The sequence below is a fragment of the Corythoichthys intestinalis genome, chromosome 16, assembly GCF_030265065.1.
Source record: "Corythoichthys intestinalis isolate RoL2023-P3 chromosome 16, ASM3026506v1, whole genome shotgun sequence".
Lineage (NCBI taxonomy): Eukaryota > Metazoa > Chordata > Actinopteri > Syngnathiformes > Syngnathidae > Corythoichthys > Corythoichthys intestinalis.
Window position 1 is genome coordinate 16,684,200 of NC_080410.1, and position 18,017 is coordinate 16,702,216.

At 40.7% G+C, this 18,017-nt stretch overlaps 1 protein-coding gene across 1 annotated transcript in view; it reads right to left on the bottom strand.

The window, feature by feature from the left end:
• The window catches only part of usp43b (ubiquitin specific peptidase 43b), a 145,412-nt gene that overhangs the window by 15,107 nt on the left and 112,288 nt on the right, over positions 1 to 18,017 (bottom strand). The window contains exons 9-15 of the mRNA XM_057861549.1: positions 14,336 to 14,439; positions 10,184 to 10,261; positions 9,943 to 10,072; positions 7,028 to 7,373; positions 3,520 to 3,678; positions 3,140 to 3,313; positions 768 to 1,838 (exon numbers count right to left, since the gene is read on the bottom strand). Coding sequence (XP_057717532.1) covers positions 768 to 1,838; positions 3,140 to 3,313; positions 3,520 to 3,678; positions 7,028 to 7,373; positions 9,943 to 10,072; positions 10,184 to 10,261; positions 14,336 to 14,439 — 2,062 coding nt within the window. The remainder of the gene's footprint in view (positions 1 to 767; positions 1,839 to 3,139; positions 3,314 to 3,519; positions 3,679 to 7,027; positions 7,374 to 9,942; positions 10,073 to 10,183; positions 10,262 to 14,335; positions 14,440 to 18,017) is intronic.

An 18,017-nucleotide genomic window follows, 5' to 3' on the forward strand; every position in this document is an offset into this window, starting at 1 on the left:
TATTTATAATTTATCTGTTTTGCAATGTGTAATTGCCATTTGTAATAGTACCAGCCGTATTTATTAAGGATTTAGTGTAGATTTTCGGGCTGTGGAACAAATTAATGGAATTATAATGGATTCTAATGGGAAAATCCTGCTCGACATACGACCATTTTGACTTACAAACAAGGTCCTAGAACGAATTAACTTCGTATGTAGAGGTACCACTGTATTGTATGTTGTGATCAATTCAACTTAGGTAAAAAATTGAAAATATTGATTTTCGGCTTTGCCTTTTTTGCTTTTGAGAAATTTTTTCAAAACTGCAAATATGCTTGAAACCTGGTTAGAAATAGCGGGGTAATAAAATGTTTTTAAAGAAATTTAAGACATAAAACATGACAAAATGGCTTAAGAAGCCATGAGGCATATCTGTCTTTCAGAAGCACTGAATAATCATGTATTATTCAAATAAATGGACCCTCATATTATCATTTGGTACTACTGCTCTGCTGCATTGTGGATTGCATTTAGCAGTTGATGAGAAAGCTGATCAAATGGACAACTTTTGGATATTTTTATATTCCTAGCTTTTTTCTCAATGCTTATGATTGGTCTTCTTACAAAGCAAGGTCAAACACAATCTTAGGAAACTGTAAAGTGAAAGTTTCTAAGGTGAGTTTTTCATAAATCATTTAGAAAATATTTTTGTATACCTGTATGCCTCCAGCTCACAATTGCGTTTCCAGTCATTTTCACCAGTATTTACAAACATGGCTGCTTACCCAGGGAGGTGGTACTGAATCGTGTCGTCTGCAAGGTGGCAAAGCTTGGCTTGTCCGAGAGTGGGACACGGTGCGGGACCGTAATGTCACCGTTTCTATGCAGTGAGGCGCATCTGTGGAACGTCCCGTCTAGTTTTGTCTGAATGTTGCCGGAGCTGTGAGCGCGCTTGATATCAGCGCAGTTGTAGCACGCGGCCTGTCCGTTTAACAGCTGGACCTTGCAGCAGGGGAGCACGTTGACCTTTCGCTCGTCTTTTGCCGTCGAGGTCAGCGTTCCGTTGGAGAGAGACAATTTGGTAAAATCGGCACTTGACAGCTTTCCCAAATGTCCATATCCGTTGGCACGTCTTTCGTGATCTTTCAGCGGGGATCTCGGAATGTCTTTCCTGATGAAAGCAGGTTTAAAAAAGGCCACGAGGCTCTCTTGGCTCTGATCCTCACGTCCCCTTTGTCCTTCCGGTTGTGCAAGCAATGTTTCTTTCGGGGCTCTGCTGCCCCCACTGAAATGGACTTTGTTTTTTCTCAGTGTGGAATCCCTGCTTGGCGGTGCGCTATGGCTAAGGTGCGTTCCTAACATGGCCACTCTCTGGAGTTGGAGATCCACAGTCCTGCCTTGCTCCTGTCTCGCTCTTTTATGAGTTGACCTCACCCTCAGGGAACCATCATCCCTGCCTTTGATGTTGTTGCTGAGGTGTCTGTCCGTACCAGGCCTGCTTTGTCCTTCTGGGATTTTGGGAGAATAGCATGTTTCTGTGCAACTAAGGCTGCTTCCGCTTGGTGAGCTGCACTCCTGCGCCCCCTCAAAGGCTCTTCCTTGGGCATGCCTTTGCGGCGGAGTGGCCACCAGCTCTACGATGGGGTCTTTGGTACATCGTGGACGACGGCCAGACTCCAAATATTCTACCAGTTCCCCAGACTGGGCCTCCACGGAATGTTTCATGCGGTCCTTGGCTCCAAATGACCACCTCAGAGGCAGGACTTTGCTCAAAGGATCCTTAAGCTTAGTTGGCGATCTCATGCTGACACTCCTTGCCTGGGTCCCACGGACAAATGGTTTGGACTCAAATCCATCTGACGGAAGATAATTAAGTATGTTAGCAGCATGTTCGTCCCAGTGCAGTGTTTCCCAACTTTTGTTGAGTCAGACCACAGTTCTACACTGTGTTGCTTTCGTCAACGATGACAATAATGAAAGTATTTCGTCAACGAGCAATTTTTCCATGACGATGACGTCACAATGACAAGCTAAAAGCGTGTCTTCGGACACTAAAACAGAATGAGACAGATGCCAGTTATTGTCCGACGAGAACAAAACGAGTCGAAAATTCGCCATAGTTTCTGTCATAAGTTCCCAATGTGTGATTATGTTTGGTCGTGTCACTCATGTGATGTGCTGCGCCTCCCCCCGCCCCACACATGCATGTGCCCATTCCAGGCTCCTTTTGTGAAACACGTGTCAGGTGCTGCTTGGTCAGTTTTGTTTTCTTATCTTGGCTATGCCATGTTGCTTTAGCCTTTAAAGGTCTGTGCTGAGTGATCATCACAGACTAAACTAACTTGTAGTGTTAGCATAGCATTCGCATAATGTTCACTTTAGCATTAGCATTTTGCCCGGTGACTCTGTGTGTCTTATTAAACTCTTGGAAAACTTTTTAAATACAGTTCGTGGCGTCCAGTTGAGTTTAATTAATTGCAAATAATGTGCCCTTTTACTGCTGAGTGTGCATTATCATCATGAAGATGATGTCCTCGTAGACTCTACAATTATGTGCTCGTCTGGCAATGTTCATTTGAAATTGTTAGAAACCTTTATTTATTTATTCATGGACTACAACTTTATAGACAAAAACATTTTGAGAATTGTCGACAAAAACTAGACGAAATTTGTCAGCATTTTCGATGACTAAAACTAGACGAAGACAAACACATTTTGAAATAACCACAATATGATTAAGACTAATAAGTATTTTTGTCCAAAAGACTAAGACGAAAATTAAAAGAGCTGCCAAAAACAACTTCTATATTAACTCCTTCAGTGCAGTTTGTAATGATGGACATCCAATCATGTGAGTTTATCACTATTAGACATCTGAATGTTCATTCACTGTGAGGGCTTCCTGTTCAAACGGATTAGACGTCTATCGCAGTCTGTGGCAGACAATGAGTTAAAAAACATCAACGCACAATACACCTCAAACATGTCTAAGACGAGAAGAGCTACAACAACTTTCAAATTAATTTTAAATTGGAGTCATTATCCACCTCCCATTTCCTTTCATTAACTCCAAGTGTATTTTCAATGTTCTAGTAGGCTTTTTGTTTGCATACACAATCCCAAGACATGAAAACATGAAATCATATACAGTATTTACTTATGTGTGCTGTTTTGCGGGGTTCTTCTCCAAACACTGGCTGATCAGTAGACTCCAAAGCATGCATGAGCCCTGGGGTTTCAGAAATGGATGCTGCTGACACCATGGCACCTCTGTCACTACTTCCTGTGAGTCGCACGAGCCAGTGGTCGGAAGTGGTTGAGCTGGTGGAGCCTGCGAGAAGAATGAAGACGTTATAGTAAGTTAAAGACACACACAAATGCACGCTTTCAGTTGGCTTCAGTTAATTCCAAAGACAAAGTGTTTTAATATAATTACAACCCTTGGCTGAATAATACACTTCCTGCCTTCCTTCATTAAATGACAAAACTGTCTGTGTCCCAAGGGCTGAAGTGAACAACAGAAAAACAAAGTCTAACCAGTTACTGAAGAGCTCGCAGACCACGGCGGTATGGTCTTTCGTCTTTGATAGAAGAGGATATATGCACCCCGTGTGCACACATCTCCCTCGGGAACTGCCTCAGCATTGCTGTCATCATAGCTGTACCACTGACCATCCACAGAGTTTCGACAAAAGGCTGCAGTGACAGTAACAACACGGTTCAGTTAAACTAAAAAATATAGGGTCATTACAGAATTGGAGGACATTTTACATCTCGACCTTCAAATTTCAAATACCGTATTGGCCCGAATATAAGACTGTGTTTTTTGCATTGAAATAAGACTGAAAAAGCGGGAGTCGTCTTATAGTCGGGGTCTAGACATTATACCCATTCACGACGCTAGATGGCGCCAGATATAATTGAAGCCAATCCTGAACTTGAGGAGTAATGTTCTGTCATGACAGACCTCAGCTACTCTCAAGTTTAACCAGTTTGCATTATTTTATTGCACTGTTTTTCCTTATTTAGATTTGTTTCAAGACTACAGTTACAGTTAGACCTCACTTTGATGGTAAATGCAGTTATTGCAATTTTATTGTTTTATCACAATAGGTTGGTTTATTTACATTTAAAAAACCAGAAGCCATTCATTTACGAATGTGATTGCACTTTAGTTTACATATTTAAATGTTCAGATATTAAGATTTGAACGAGGCAAAATAACATGCTTTTTCTCTCAGATATTTTGTTATAATCATTTGTTTCAGATGTACTGTAATTATTTTCTGTATAAAAATTAATTTGGTGTTCAAAAAGTCTTTTTTCAAACTTGAGTCTTGAAAAAGAGGGGGTCGTCTTATAATCAGGGCCGTCTTGTATTCGGGCCAATACGGTACTTAACATTTGACATGTATTGGTTACCGGTTTCAAGGTATACCGTATGAAAACGTCACGGTTTCAAAACCACAAAAATTTTCATTCAGACCATTTCTAGGGTATAACCTATTTTCTATGTCCCACAAATGCAGGGAAATCCCTCGATTGCAGCTGCAGGGCTCACCGCCCCCCTCCAGCTGCTGCTTAGTGAGTCAGCTGTGTTACACGATGGCTGGAGGAGGTGAAACACCTGAACTTTTCCCCCCATCGAAGAAAATGAAGTCGCTGGTATGGGAATACTTCGGCTAGAGAAAAGTTACAGACGGCCGCGGTTTAGAGGAGGAAGGCCAACCAACATGTAAAACATGTTTGCGGGGGGTGGCTGTCAGAGGAGGCAATACCTCCAATATGATTTCGCATTTATGTGAACAAAACCTGTCGCTTACAAAGTTTTTTTTAAAGGTTAGTAAACGCTGTCATTAACTCCAGCGTGTTTACTGTTTCTACCAGTGGTAAAACACTTTGACGTAAGCTTGTTAACGAGGTCGATAACGTGGCTAGTGCCAAGACGGCTAAGTAGTTTTCTCTCTAACATTAGCCTACTTTTGTTTAAGTCTTCCGCCACTGTAAACATGTTAACAATAACATTTCCTTAATACAGCCTGTGGTGTTTTTTTCTCTGAGAGAGTGTGTGTGTGTGTGTAATGTAAACATGATATGAGTCACACACACGTGCTTTTTATGGAAAATAATTCAATTATTTTTGTTCTGATGATAATAACGTTGAGCTACGGCTGTGGGTTTAGGCTCACCTATAAGAATGCATTAATTTAAATTTTATGTAGAATATTTCATTTTAAAAAAAAAATTCAACTGAACAATATAGTCTATTCAGGGGTGCTGGAGAGGAGGGTCCGTCGGGAAGTCGAATTTCGGATTCAGGAGGAGGAGTGTGGTTTTCGTCCCGGCCGTGGAACAGTGGACCAGCTCTACACCCTCGGCCGGGTCCTCGAGGGTGCATGGGAGTTCGCCCAACCAGTCTACATGTGTTTTGTGGATTTGGAGAAGGCGTTCGACCCTGTGCCTAGGGGAGTCCTGTGGAGGGTGCTCCGGGAGTACGGGGTACTGAGCCCCTTGGTAAGGGCTGTTCGGTCCCTGTACGACCGGTGTCAGAGTCTGGTCCGCATTGCCGGCAGTAAGTCGAATTTGTTCCCAGTGAGAATTGGACTCCGCCAAGGCTGTCCTTTGTCACCGATTCTGTTAATAATTTTTATGGACAGAATTTCTAGGCGCAGCCGAAGCGTTGAGGGTGTCCGGTTTGGTGGCCTCAGCATTGCATCTCTGCTTGCAGATGATGTGGTGCTGTTGGCTTCATCAAGCCGTGACCTCCAACTCTCACTGGGGCGGTTTGCAGCCGTGTGTGAAGCGGTTGGGATGAAGATCACCACCTCCAAATCCGAGACCATGGTCCTCAGCCGGAAAAGGGTGGCATGCCCTCTCCGGGTCGGGGATGAGATCCTGCCCCAAGTGGAGGAGTTCAAGTATCTTGGGGTCTTGTTCACGAGTGGGGGTAGGAGGGAGCTGGAGATTGATAGGCGGATCGGTGCAGCGTCTGCAGTGATGCGGACTCTGCGGCGGTCCGTTGTGGTGAAGAAGGAGCTGAGCTAAAAGGCGAAGTTCTCGATTTACCGGTTGATCTACGTTCCTACCCTCACCTATGGTCACGAACTGTGGGTCGTGACCGAAAGAACAAGATCCCGGATACAAGCGGCCGAAATGAGTTTCCTCCGCAGGGTGTCCGGGCTCTCCCTTAGAGATCGGGTGAGAAGCTCGGTCATCCGGGAGGGGCTTGGTGTCGAGCCGCTACACCTCCGCGTTGAGAGGAGCCAGTTGAGGTGGCTCGGGCATCTGGTTCGGATGCCTCCTGGACGCCTCCCTGGAGAGGTGTTCCGGGCATGTCCCACCGGCGGGAGGCCCCGGGGTCGACCCAGGACACGCTGGAGAGACTATGTCGCTCGGCTGGCCTGGGAACGCCTTGGAATCCCGCCGGAGGAGCTGGCTGAAGTGGCTGGGGAAAGGGAAGTCTGGGCTTCCCTGCTAAAGCTGCTGCCCTTGCGACCCGACCCCGGAATAACCGGAAGATAATGGATGGATGGATGGATGAACAATATAGTTATGTTCCAATTTGCTAATATGTTGTTTTGAAAAAAAACTTTTTAAATTAAACAGGATTTAAAAAAAAAAAATTTTTTTTTAGCCCATACATCTCAAAATCATTCAAACATCATCAAAACATTTTAGAGCTGTAATTGCAATACTGTGATACCATAATGTTTTTGCTTAAGGTTATCATACCGTTAGAATCCGGCATGTGCCTACTCCACATACAAAGTACTAAAACATGTAGTTTTATTAGTTCATTCACCCTTCCAATCCAAATGGATTGGACCTGTAGCACCGTCAATGGCAATCAATGAGTACAATAGGTTAAAGTTATTTAGCGCTTCCTCTGCTTTTTTGTTCTTATTGTCTCCTTAGAAAAGTAGACGGGGGGAAAAATTCTGATGTAATTGTACATCAAATTCTTGTGATGACAAAAAAATCTGAAATTTTATATTTAGCCCATATCACTCAGCCCAAACGTATGACAAGGAAACTGGCGACTGACCTGTGTAATGCCCTCCGTGCATGCCACCGTGGTGATTGCACACAGCATACAGATCATACAGGAAGTCTAGGGGAGCCAGGTCGGGTCGCTTGGACTGCTTCCATCCTGGCTGAGTTTGTGGCGGAGACTGATTGCCGTGGTTGCGGTTCACCACGTGCGGCGTCATGTCCAGGTCCACCAGTGGGAAATGTACGAACGTGGTCAACTTGTTTCTCCGCTCGCCCACTTGTCGGAAACGCTTCAGGTGGAGGATAAGGATGTCCGGTAGTGTCCACAAGCTCATCTTCACCATGCCCTGCTGAAGCTGCTTACAGTGTGGACACTTCCAGGCATCGTCAGGCGCAAGCTGAAAGGAATGAAAGTTGAAAAAGAAATGTGGAATATTTTGAGAGCGCTAAGGACGCTACCTACTTTTAAAGTGAACTAAAGTCAGAGGTAGGTAGTAACGAGTTACATATACTCCGTTACATTTACTTGAGTAAATTTTTGAGAAAAATGTAAAATGAAAAATGTTTCCTAAGCCATACTTTTTACTTTTACTTGAATAGATTTTGAAGAAAAAAACGCTACTCCTACTCCGTTACTTTGGGCTACACAAGAGTCGTTAAAATTTTCCTCTCTATTCTGCAAATTAGATTTGTTATTTTATTAATTTTTGCCAGCGATGCCAAGAGTAGCTCGACTAATTTCACCAATGAGACGTCGCAACAATAATCACATGACTCAAATAAACCAATCAGACATAAGCTTGCCGTTCTATGATCACAAACATGAGTTAAAAACGCCACGTGATTGAACAGGCTTGCGTATAAATTACGTTCTATTGTTTCAGTGTCCCAAAAATGCATTTATATGTCTTTTATGTTTTTTTTCACAAGAGACATCTCTAGGTTCTGATGCAACTTTGCTCCAAAGCACAATGCTGAAAATACATTTTAAAGCAATAAAACTGGCCACTAGAGGGCAGTAGCGTATTTGGTAAGACCCGAAACCCGATTCAACGGAACGAACGGCCGGGCCGCACGGCCGGGGCGCCGGCAGAAGACAACCGAATGGACAAACAGGACGCCAGGAGCGGAAGTCCGAGCAGTCGTCCGGGACGCCAGGCGACGAACGACCGAGCAAGTGCGACGACCAGGAGGACGTCCAGGATGCCAGGCGGCGGACGACCGAGCAGAACAACCGGGAGGACGCCCGGGATGCCAGGCGCTGGACGACCGAGCAGAACGACTGGGGCCACCAGTGCAGTGGACAATACCGTTGAGTCAGTGCTGCTCGCCGAGCAGAGCCTGCACTGCCGTGCTCGGCCGCTCGCATCCCCCGCATCCTCCAGTGTCCCGCGACTCAGCCGGAAACGCGCACGGCCAAACCAGTCCCCCCCCCAGGAACACAACATGCCCCACACAAATTCCCCAGGCGAACTCCGCCATGAGGCAGTGGTCACCACAAAAGAAAGACTAAAAAAATCCATCTTGATGAGACGGTGATGAGAGAAAAGCCCACCCCGTCCACTGAGACAGCCGCGGCGGCCACAACAGTGCCATCTCCCAGCCCAACAGTCCAGCCATGTGCAAATAAATTGTTATTTTTCTATCAAAAGCTCTATTTGTCTTGTTGTTTATGTTATTTTGCAGAAGGAAAACATTATTCAGAGGTTTGGGATGTCACAAAAGCAAAAAATAGCTGTGTCAAAGTTATGTTTGAAATGTATGCTTTTACAAAAAGCTCAATTTCTCTGTTTTTTCATCAGAAATTGGAAAATTGTTCAAACTAAGCTATTTTCTAATGCTGATTTATTAAGAATGGAAAAATATATGATTTGAACTAACATTTTTTTTCTGCTGAAAGAAGAGAGTCTAATCTTTCTTTTGGTGGGTTCCATGTTTATATAGCAATAAAGCAGAATTTTCTGTGGGCATTGCAAAATCAGTCAAAATCCAGTAAAACGGCCGGGAGCGAAGGGGGCTGCACCTGTGAAAATGGCTGGGAGTGAATAAGTTAAAGAACCGTAAAAAATGAAGTATTTGGCATAGAGCGCTGTCCTCAAATTTGACTCGAAAGCGCGGAATTAAACCTCTCTCCCAGTTTTTATTTGGCACCGACTGACCACGGAAAACCAGAGATATGATCCTTTTAATATCATAATAGTAACTATGGAGGAACTATTCAAACTAGGAACTATTTTCTCCACTAGAGGGCGCTCAGGCTCTTTGGACAAATAATGCTTCATTTCTGTTTTTTTTTTTTCTCTATCGCCGGAATAATGTGGTTATGTAATGGGTTATTTTACAGTATCGTTATAACAACAATTCATAAAAAATAGTAAAAAATACCACCAAAAATACTATTGTTTAAAAAAAAAAAAAAAAAAAAAAAACATTTACTCAAGTTACTCACCATGTTACTTGATACTTGAGTATTTTTGTCACTTAATAATTTTTTACTTGGATAACTACTTTTACTTGAGTAATATTATTTTGAAGTAACGCTACTTTTGAGTAAAATTTTGGGCTAGTCTACCCACCTCTTACTAAAGTATTAGAACATGTGACTGTTGGGTATTTAAAGTTGCCTAGGTGTTGCTTTATTCGATATGATGGTCAGTTTGAATGTTGTCATTTTAACACGTATAAATATGACTTCCGGGGATAAAATACAAAAACTAAGGGATTAATGTCTTTAAATAATTTTTATTTAATTTTGTGAACACACAATACAGTATTAGCTGTTTTTCTTTTAACTACAGTATAGTTTTTCATTTCAGCTACCAAATATTTGTTTTCAATTCTAACTTTCGGCATTGCGTTTCTTTTCGTTACTGTTAATTATCTTGCAATATAATACAACAAAGGAAATGACCTTGCTGTTTCAATACTTATGGCAGGGACTGTATAAACCATATAATTATAACCTACCTGCTCTTCTTTGGTGTAGAGTTGAAAACACTCATCTAAGGTGCAACTGTATTGTTGGACATGTTGCTGCTGCTGATTCCTCACACTGTCCGCATCCTTCACCACCTCCTCCTGAATGTTACCAAATAGGCTGCAACCCAGAATACAAATAGGGTTTAACAGAGCCTATACGGAGTTAATGTTAAAAAGTCCAGCTAAAGCAATAAAAATAAAATAAATGTTAAAAAAGAGCCTTATTTACCAGTCTTTGATTCTGTACTCCCATTCAATGATGAGCTTCACATGTGGCGGTCCTCCTGGGCTGCACAGTTTCAGAGCTCTAAATGACGCCAACACATTTATTAACGATTTCTTTTCAGTGTAAACTGTAAACCATTTTCTACAGGGTCACAAGTGAGTTGGAGCCCATCCCAGCTGACTTTAGGTGAGACGCAGCCTAGGCTAGAAGCTAGACCCATGGATGCTCGGGGAAGACTGCAAACTCAAAACAGGAGATTTGAGATTCAAACATAGCCAAATTTGAGTCTATGATGCAATGCCTCTCAGGAAAACATAGATTTTATATACAGCTTATAAAATATTTTATCCACTAGATGTCATCATTTTCAAGCAGCATAGACATTAACAGCTTTTTTTCACTTCTAATGAAGACATAATTAACCCTCACAACTACTGTTGAACAAGAGATTTTCATGAGAAAATAATAGTTGAAATATGATAAAATCATACTTAAAGCATAAATGTTGGTATACGACTGAACAAACCCAAACAAAAAAAGTGGTTGTTTCCATTTATCATCTTTCTCAAGAAAGAGCAAATGTTCTTATAATCACATTAAAATGTTCACCTGATGCAGCTGAAAGTCATGTGGTTTCCCAACATGCTTCTTGTGAAGTGTAGAATTGAGTTTCATGATATTTGTATTATTTTTTTGGGTTTTTCTTTCTAATGCAGCAATAATAGTTTCTAAAAATATTTAATGAAATATTTTTTATTTTATTCTAATACTGTCTAATAATTTCAATGACGTCTCTAAAATTACTTATGACTCAGGGTTTCTACAGGTATCAGCAAATCTCATTTAATGCTTTTTGATGCCACTTTTAATACCACTTTAAACCAATTTAGTGCCTGCCCATGCCCGACTGCAGATAGTTTCAGACACAAAAATTGTGGGTTGTCTAATAATGATTTTTTTAACCGATAACAGATATCCCGATATTATCCAACTCCAAAAATTTGATACCGATATCAAACCGATACAGATATCTGCGGTCATAGACTTAACATTTTATGGCTTATTGTATTGTGATTCCCCACTGGATACTTCAATAATGATAAACGTAACAACTTCAAAGTTTTCCAATAAACATTCAGTGAAAACTAAGAGAACAACTTCGACTCAAGTTGTGGAAAAAAAGTGCCTAAAATGCATCTTTATATTTACAGTATTGTTGAAATCAAAATAATCAAGTGCATGTGACAATAAGGCACTGCCATATCACATATGACTCACACAGTGTTTCTGGCTCAAAATAACAACATATGCACATAGCTTCAGGAAAGCGAATGAGACATGTCATTAGTTTATAATTCATTATTTTTCCATCACTTATTGCTCATTTAATTTTTGCACCATGAATGCAAATGGTCTGCACACATAACAAATCCTAAGCATCTTAGTTTGGAGACATCTAATGGTCAATAAGCATAACTGATGTTCTAAGCTGTGAACAGCCCTTGTACAAAGGCAGAAGGTTTGTACATTCACATTGAAGGCAAAATGCATATTGGCCCAAAGCAGATGTCGATTATGTCTGATATCATTTTAAAATGCTTTTGTCGGACGACATTATCGGCTACCCGTTAATATCAGTTAAAGTTTTTATAACCATCAAGATTGCATACCGTAATTTTTAAGGGTGTAACAGTACACGTATTTGTATTGAACCGTTTCGGTACGTGGTGCTTGGTTCAGAACGGAGGCGTACAGAACGAGTTTCTGACGTAATGTAACCCTTACTTTTCGAGGCTGTGAGTCGTTCGGGTTACAGTTTGTGTAGATTATATTTACTCCGTCTTCTCTACTTTAATGAGGACCAACATGGTAGGACAGTATAACCCAGGAACGTCAACTGCGCGACAAAGTGGCCGCCGCGAGAACGCAGTGAAACGCGGGCGATAAAGTCAATCAGCCAATGCACACCAGTCGCAGTGCGGCCGCGTGTTAGACACGTCCCAGAAGCGGCTCAACATGACGCACGCGAAAAGAACGGCGGAGTTTATTATTTGACGCGAGACGCGACCCTCCTGCGTCAACACTACTACTGGTAGCTAGGATCGGGCAGACCGGAAGTCACTCATGTAAAAATACGGTGGATCCGGTCGATTTTCAAACTAATATGCAATCGTAACCTACTTTTTGAGTCCATCAGATCTCTTGAGTGGTAGATCGGGGCACAGTTGACTTGTCTTTGTTGATTTACTGCTGTCTTCTCTGCTATAATAATAACCAACACGGCCCCGTGTTCAATACAAAACCATCCTACCACAACAAAACAAGTAGGAACTAATATTCACATTGGAACTAAAGTTATACAACATAAAATATACAATGTAAATGAACACTACATCACATTTGTAAAATATAAACACATAATAAAATAAATAATAGCCCATTTAAATAAAATAAATTGAAATGAGCTAAAACACCTGTAATTAAATAATAACAATAGTCCTGTACATCCTGCTTACACAATTTATTAATTTCTGTGTGGCGCTTTAACTTGAGAAAATCCACCAATAAAGCTTTTAAAAACAGTTCATAAGAAAAAAAATGATTCATTGAGGCATTTCATTTGTAAAATACATGTTAAAATCTTTGTCATTGGGATTGCTTTTCTCTTTAGCACAGAAACTTCTTTTTTCTTCTTTCTTTCAGAAAGAAAGCTGACCAATACGCGGGGTCTGAAAGGCAAATTGTTGTTGGATTATCTTTTAATACCTGCTACTTTTTGAGCAGAATTCTAGCTTTGTATAGGCTAATGTTCCTATTGTTGAAAGCACAAAGGTGTGTAATAAACAACTTGCACATTTACAGTATATTTTGCATTTTGTTTTCTTACCGTACTGAAAATAAACCGAACCGTGACCTCAAAACCGAGGTACGTACCGAACCGAGATTTTTGTCTACAGTTACACCCCTAATAATTTTCGGACTATAAACTGCTACTTTTTTCATTCATTTTGAATCCTGCTGCTTATAGTGCAGTGCGGCTTATCTGTTGATTTTTTGGGGTTCATAGGTAACACTTTATCTGACAGCGGCGTAATAAGACTGTCATAAAAAGGCATAATTATGAAACGATACTATCGTGGGCATTATTGAATACTTTTGACACATGTCATTAAGTATCATCTGGCAAATTATGTCACAAACTCCATTCATGTCCAGCTCGGATCTTTTACATCCATTCAAAAGTGAGATAATTTGCTCGTTAACACTAAATGACATCAGTTATAAACATTCATCAATGCTCATGACAGTGTCATGTCATAATTATGATTGTCTAATGACAGTTTTATGGCGCCACTGTCAAATAAAGTGTTACCAAATACCATAACTAGCAATTAATGAAACAACTGGGACAGTAACTGAAGAAATAATTTGCACAGAACATGAATTTTGATTGTTATTAACATCTGTAGCACTGCAATGCATGCTAGAAGACATGATGGAGAACAACAGTGTTGACAGCAGGTGACAGCAGAGTTTGACCGTCTCCCCCAAGGGAGCAGAGATGGTAAAATGAAGCTTCCTGAAGCAATGGTTTTTGCAGACAATTGGTTCAAAGCTTCATGCAGGTTCATTAGGTCTTAAGACAGTCGTTTGATGCCGCTATCAAATAAAGTGTTACCCGTTAATATCTTTTGGTGTAAATATCCCATAACACAGTGAAGACAGCTGGGGCTTATAGTCCAATGTGGCTTATCTGTGAACAAATGCCGGTGGGTGGCGGCTTATAGTGCGAAAATTGCGGTAATGTTTAATGCCTCAAACATTTGGTTCAATGCTTTTTAAGGCCTCACTTTTGACAAAATCCATTTAATGACTTAAGTGCTTTATAATGACCATATAAACCCTGTAACTTCAGCCTTTGCCAGAGAAAACTGAAAAATACACATGGAAAATGACTATTTTTGGTAATTGCTCCAGGTGTGCCCTACAGCAGAGAAATGACTCCAGCAGATAGCATAATTAGCACCTGACGACTATGGAGAACTAAATATTTTACCACTGAAACATGGAACATCGTTGGGTGCTTCCAGAAAAAAAAAACTGTAGTCACTCAATACATTTTGTCCTCAATTAATATTCACAGTCTTAACTGACCTGTCAACAGCAGGATGGTAGAGTGGCCGACTGTCCTGTGGTGACAAGTAGCTGTAAAATGATGATCCTCCAACCACCCGGATGTTAAACAGCACTCTGTTATTCTGAAAGAAAAATAGTGGTATTAAACATCCATGAAGACATTGCTATGGGACTGCCATCAGAAACTGAAATGGAATTTCTAAACTTAATTTGAATTGCTAAACTTGCTTAACTTGAACTGTCGACTTACAGAATTACTGCATCTGAATAACGTAATTTGTATTCACGTAAATTGCACTGTTTGATTTGAATCATGGCAATAAAAGCTGAATAATTCAATTTGAAATTGTTTTAAACTGTATTGCAGAAAATTTGAAACTGAATGTAAAAATTATAATTATTATTAGCCATAAGACGAACTAATGTATGTGCGAGTTTAATTGTGCACTTTCAAAGATGAAAAGGTTCCGTGATTGGAACGCAACTTATTAAAATTAGTTTAACTCGTTAAACTTTTTGTAATTAATTAATAACAATTAATGCGTTAAAGTCCCATCCATTCTTTACAGTGATTTTTTTTTAACTTGCGTAATTATTAACAATATTGAGAACTGTCCTTCAACATTACTATAGTGTTTCATTGTTAACCTTTGTCCTTCAAATAACAAGAATTAATGGTAAAATGATTAAAACTTCATAAAGTTATCCAAATAGTAATTGACATAGTGGAAATTTTTGTTGACCTTGTTAAAAAAGTTCAACCAGCCTTACAGAACACTTTGTTGAAGTGATTTTGGTTAAATTTCGTTTGGAACAACAAACATGAAGTACAGCGAGAAAGGAGTATATTGAAAACGAGCAAAATAACATTTTTGAGCAGGTTGAAAAGGCCAAGACGAGGACAAAAACAAAAGAAGCAATAAAAGGACTAATATATTTGTCTTCTCCTTTGCCATTTGTTCATATTGCTGTGAGATCTGGTCAGATGCGAGGTGCTTTAGGAATGAAGGAGCTTTGCAAAAATGAAACAGATTTCCTTTCTTCCCAAATGAAATGTGGTCTGTGGATGTGGGCTGAGCTCAAACACAAACACCCACGCTCAGTCCACTAAGAAAGCAGCCTCTGACAGGACAGCAAATTCCTGAGAGATATACTGTTGATATGCTGGTACATGAACCTATTGAAGTGTCATAAAGAGTTAGTACATAATATTACTGAAAAAGGTAACGTGTGCGACTGAGTGCCTGTGACCAAAATTCATTGATCAGATGTTTAGCCCTAAATAGGGCGAGAGGACATTCTTACATAAGTAGGCTGGAGAACTGACTCACTTATATTGTATACAGTGAAAAAAGATAAGTATATGAACACCCTGCTATTTTGTAAGTTCTCCCACGTAGAAATCATATTGTATGATTTTTTAACAATTTATTTGTGTGATACAGCTGCAAATACTTATTTGAACACCTGAGAAAACGAATGTTAATATTTGGTGCAGTAGCCATTGTTTGCAATTGCAGAGGTCAAACATTTCCTGTAGTTTTCCACCAGGTTTGCACACACTGCAGGAGGAATCTTGGCCAACTCCTCCACACAGATTTTCTGTAGTTCAGTCTAGAGAAGTTCCGAAAAATCGATTATTACATGCATCGCGATTCGACACGTGACGATTCGATTACGATTCATAAAGGTTCAAAAACTATGTTTTTCACTCATAACTTTATGGCAGCCGCTCGTAGCAGAACGAAATTCAAGACACGTCTGCCGCCGGGCACCGTTAACAGGCGCGCGCACTTTATGATGGATGCTGCTGGTTGCAGAGAGAGACTTACTCCTTTTTAAAAGACTGGAAAATAAATTTGTGTATGAGAGAGGCAGGTCCAGAAGCGCAACCCGGTGGTCGCACTTTTGTGCCCAAGTTATTTTTTTAGCGCAAGAGGGGAAGAGAGATAATTCGTTACTCCTTGTCATTTAGATGTCCAGCAGTAGTTTTAAGGCATTTCAATTGAAAAATGTCCTGAGTGTGTTGCTAAGACCCGTGTGCATCTCAAAGAGGTGAGTACACGGACCCTCTTGTACTGTTTAGCCTTTATTGTTGTTGTTTTTGAGATGTTAATAGTTAGCGCCGAGTGCTTAGCTAATTCGCTAACGCGTATTTAATATGCAGAACGTTTAAAACCACGATTAAGTACAGCGGTAACTAGGGATGGGAATTGATAGGATTTTTTACGATTCCGATTCCATTATCGATATTGTTTAACGATTCGATTCTTTATCGATTCTCTTATCGATTCTAATTTGGGGAAAAAGAAGAACAAACGTTTTGATTGGCATCGAGTTTGTTTAATCAGAAGTCACAACCTTACAAACTCACAACGAGATCAAAAGAGGCCCAAAGCCTCAATGTTAACTGTGGCAATAAGTGGCAAATACACAAGAATGTGTAACATTTTACTGAAACATTTCTAATAGAAATAAAAAATATTGGTATATATTGGCAGATAGGTTGTTGTTCTGCCTTTGGCAATATGTGTTAAAGCAGGGGTCCCCAAACTTTTTCCTGTGAGGGCCACATAACTTTTCCCTTCTCTGATGAGGGGCCGGGGTCAGTTTGTAACAGAAAAAGTGTGACGATTGCAGAAGTGCATAAATGTAAAAAATTATTGTTTTTCAGAAAGCCACAATCAAATAACCCTTTCTGGATTCTTTATGATAATAATAATAATGATTAATAATAAAAACACTATTAATTAAATAGATAATAACCAAATAACCCTCTCTGAATTCTTCAAGGAAAAGGCCAGAAAATAACACGATTGAGAAAAAAAAAAAAATTCAAAATGGCCGGACCAAATGTGGAGGCGGGCCGTATTTGGGCCGCGGGCCGCAGTTTGGGGACTTTCTGGGTTAACGTGTATTATTTTACCATTACATTGAATTGCATGCCTTTTAGTTTTTGTGGCGCTTACACGCTCAAGTGGGGGCGCCCTTGCGCTTCCTCACGCGAAGAAGAACGCGCTCACGTTAAGAAGAGCGTGCTTACACCCAAAGAAGAAATGCCGCATCCAAGTGAGTGAGCGAGTTAGTGAGAGAGGGAAACATGTTAATATCTACAGAGGCAACGCGTTGATTTGTTTCATTTCTATTCTTAGTTTCACTGTTGAATAAAGTCAGCAAATTATACCAACGTCTTCTGCATCGTCATTTGGGAGTTTAGCTAGCTGTATAGCCAGGACTGAGCCTTAGCCTCTCTGTGAGGACAGCGCAGTCGTATTCCCTCCCGATGCAGTTATCTCCACCTTGCAATGACTGCAAGTCACTTTGTTGTAATTTTTCCTCGTGAAGTGAAGACACACTTTCGAGCGTTTGAACCTACGTGCTGTCATTGTTATGTTTATGGCTGCAATGCTCGTGCTTAACCGTCGTAACCTTTCATTTTCACACTCTTTCCTGGTGAAGTGTAGTCAAACTTTGGAGCGAGTGGTTCTTGGCGCCATGCTAGTTTGATGCGTCTGGACAACAACACACGTCACGACGCAATATGCGTCTTTAGGAATTGTTGAAGGGATCATTAAGGCTTTTTCATTGTGATGTCGAGGCCCCGAAACACCCGGAACCGGTTCCGAATTGGAATCAGATTTCGATTCCCATCCCTAGCGGTAACACTACAAACATGCGAAACAGTACAGAATTCTGTGAA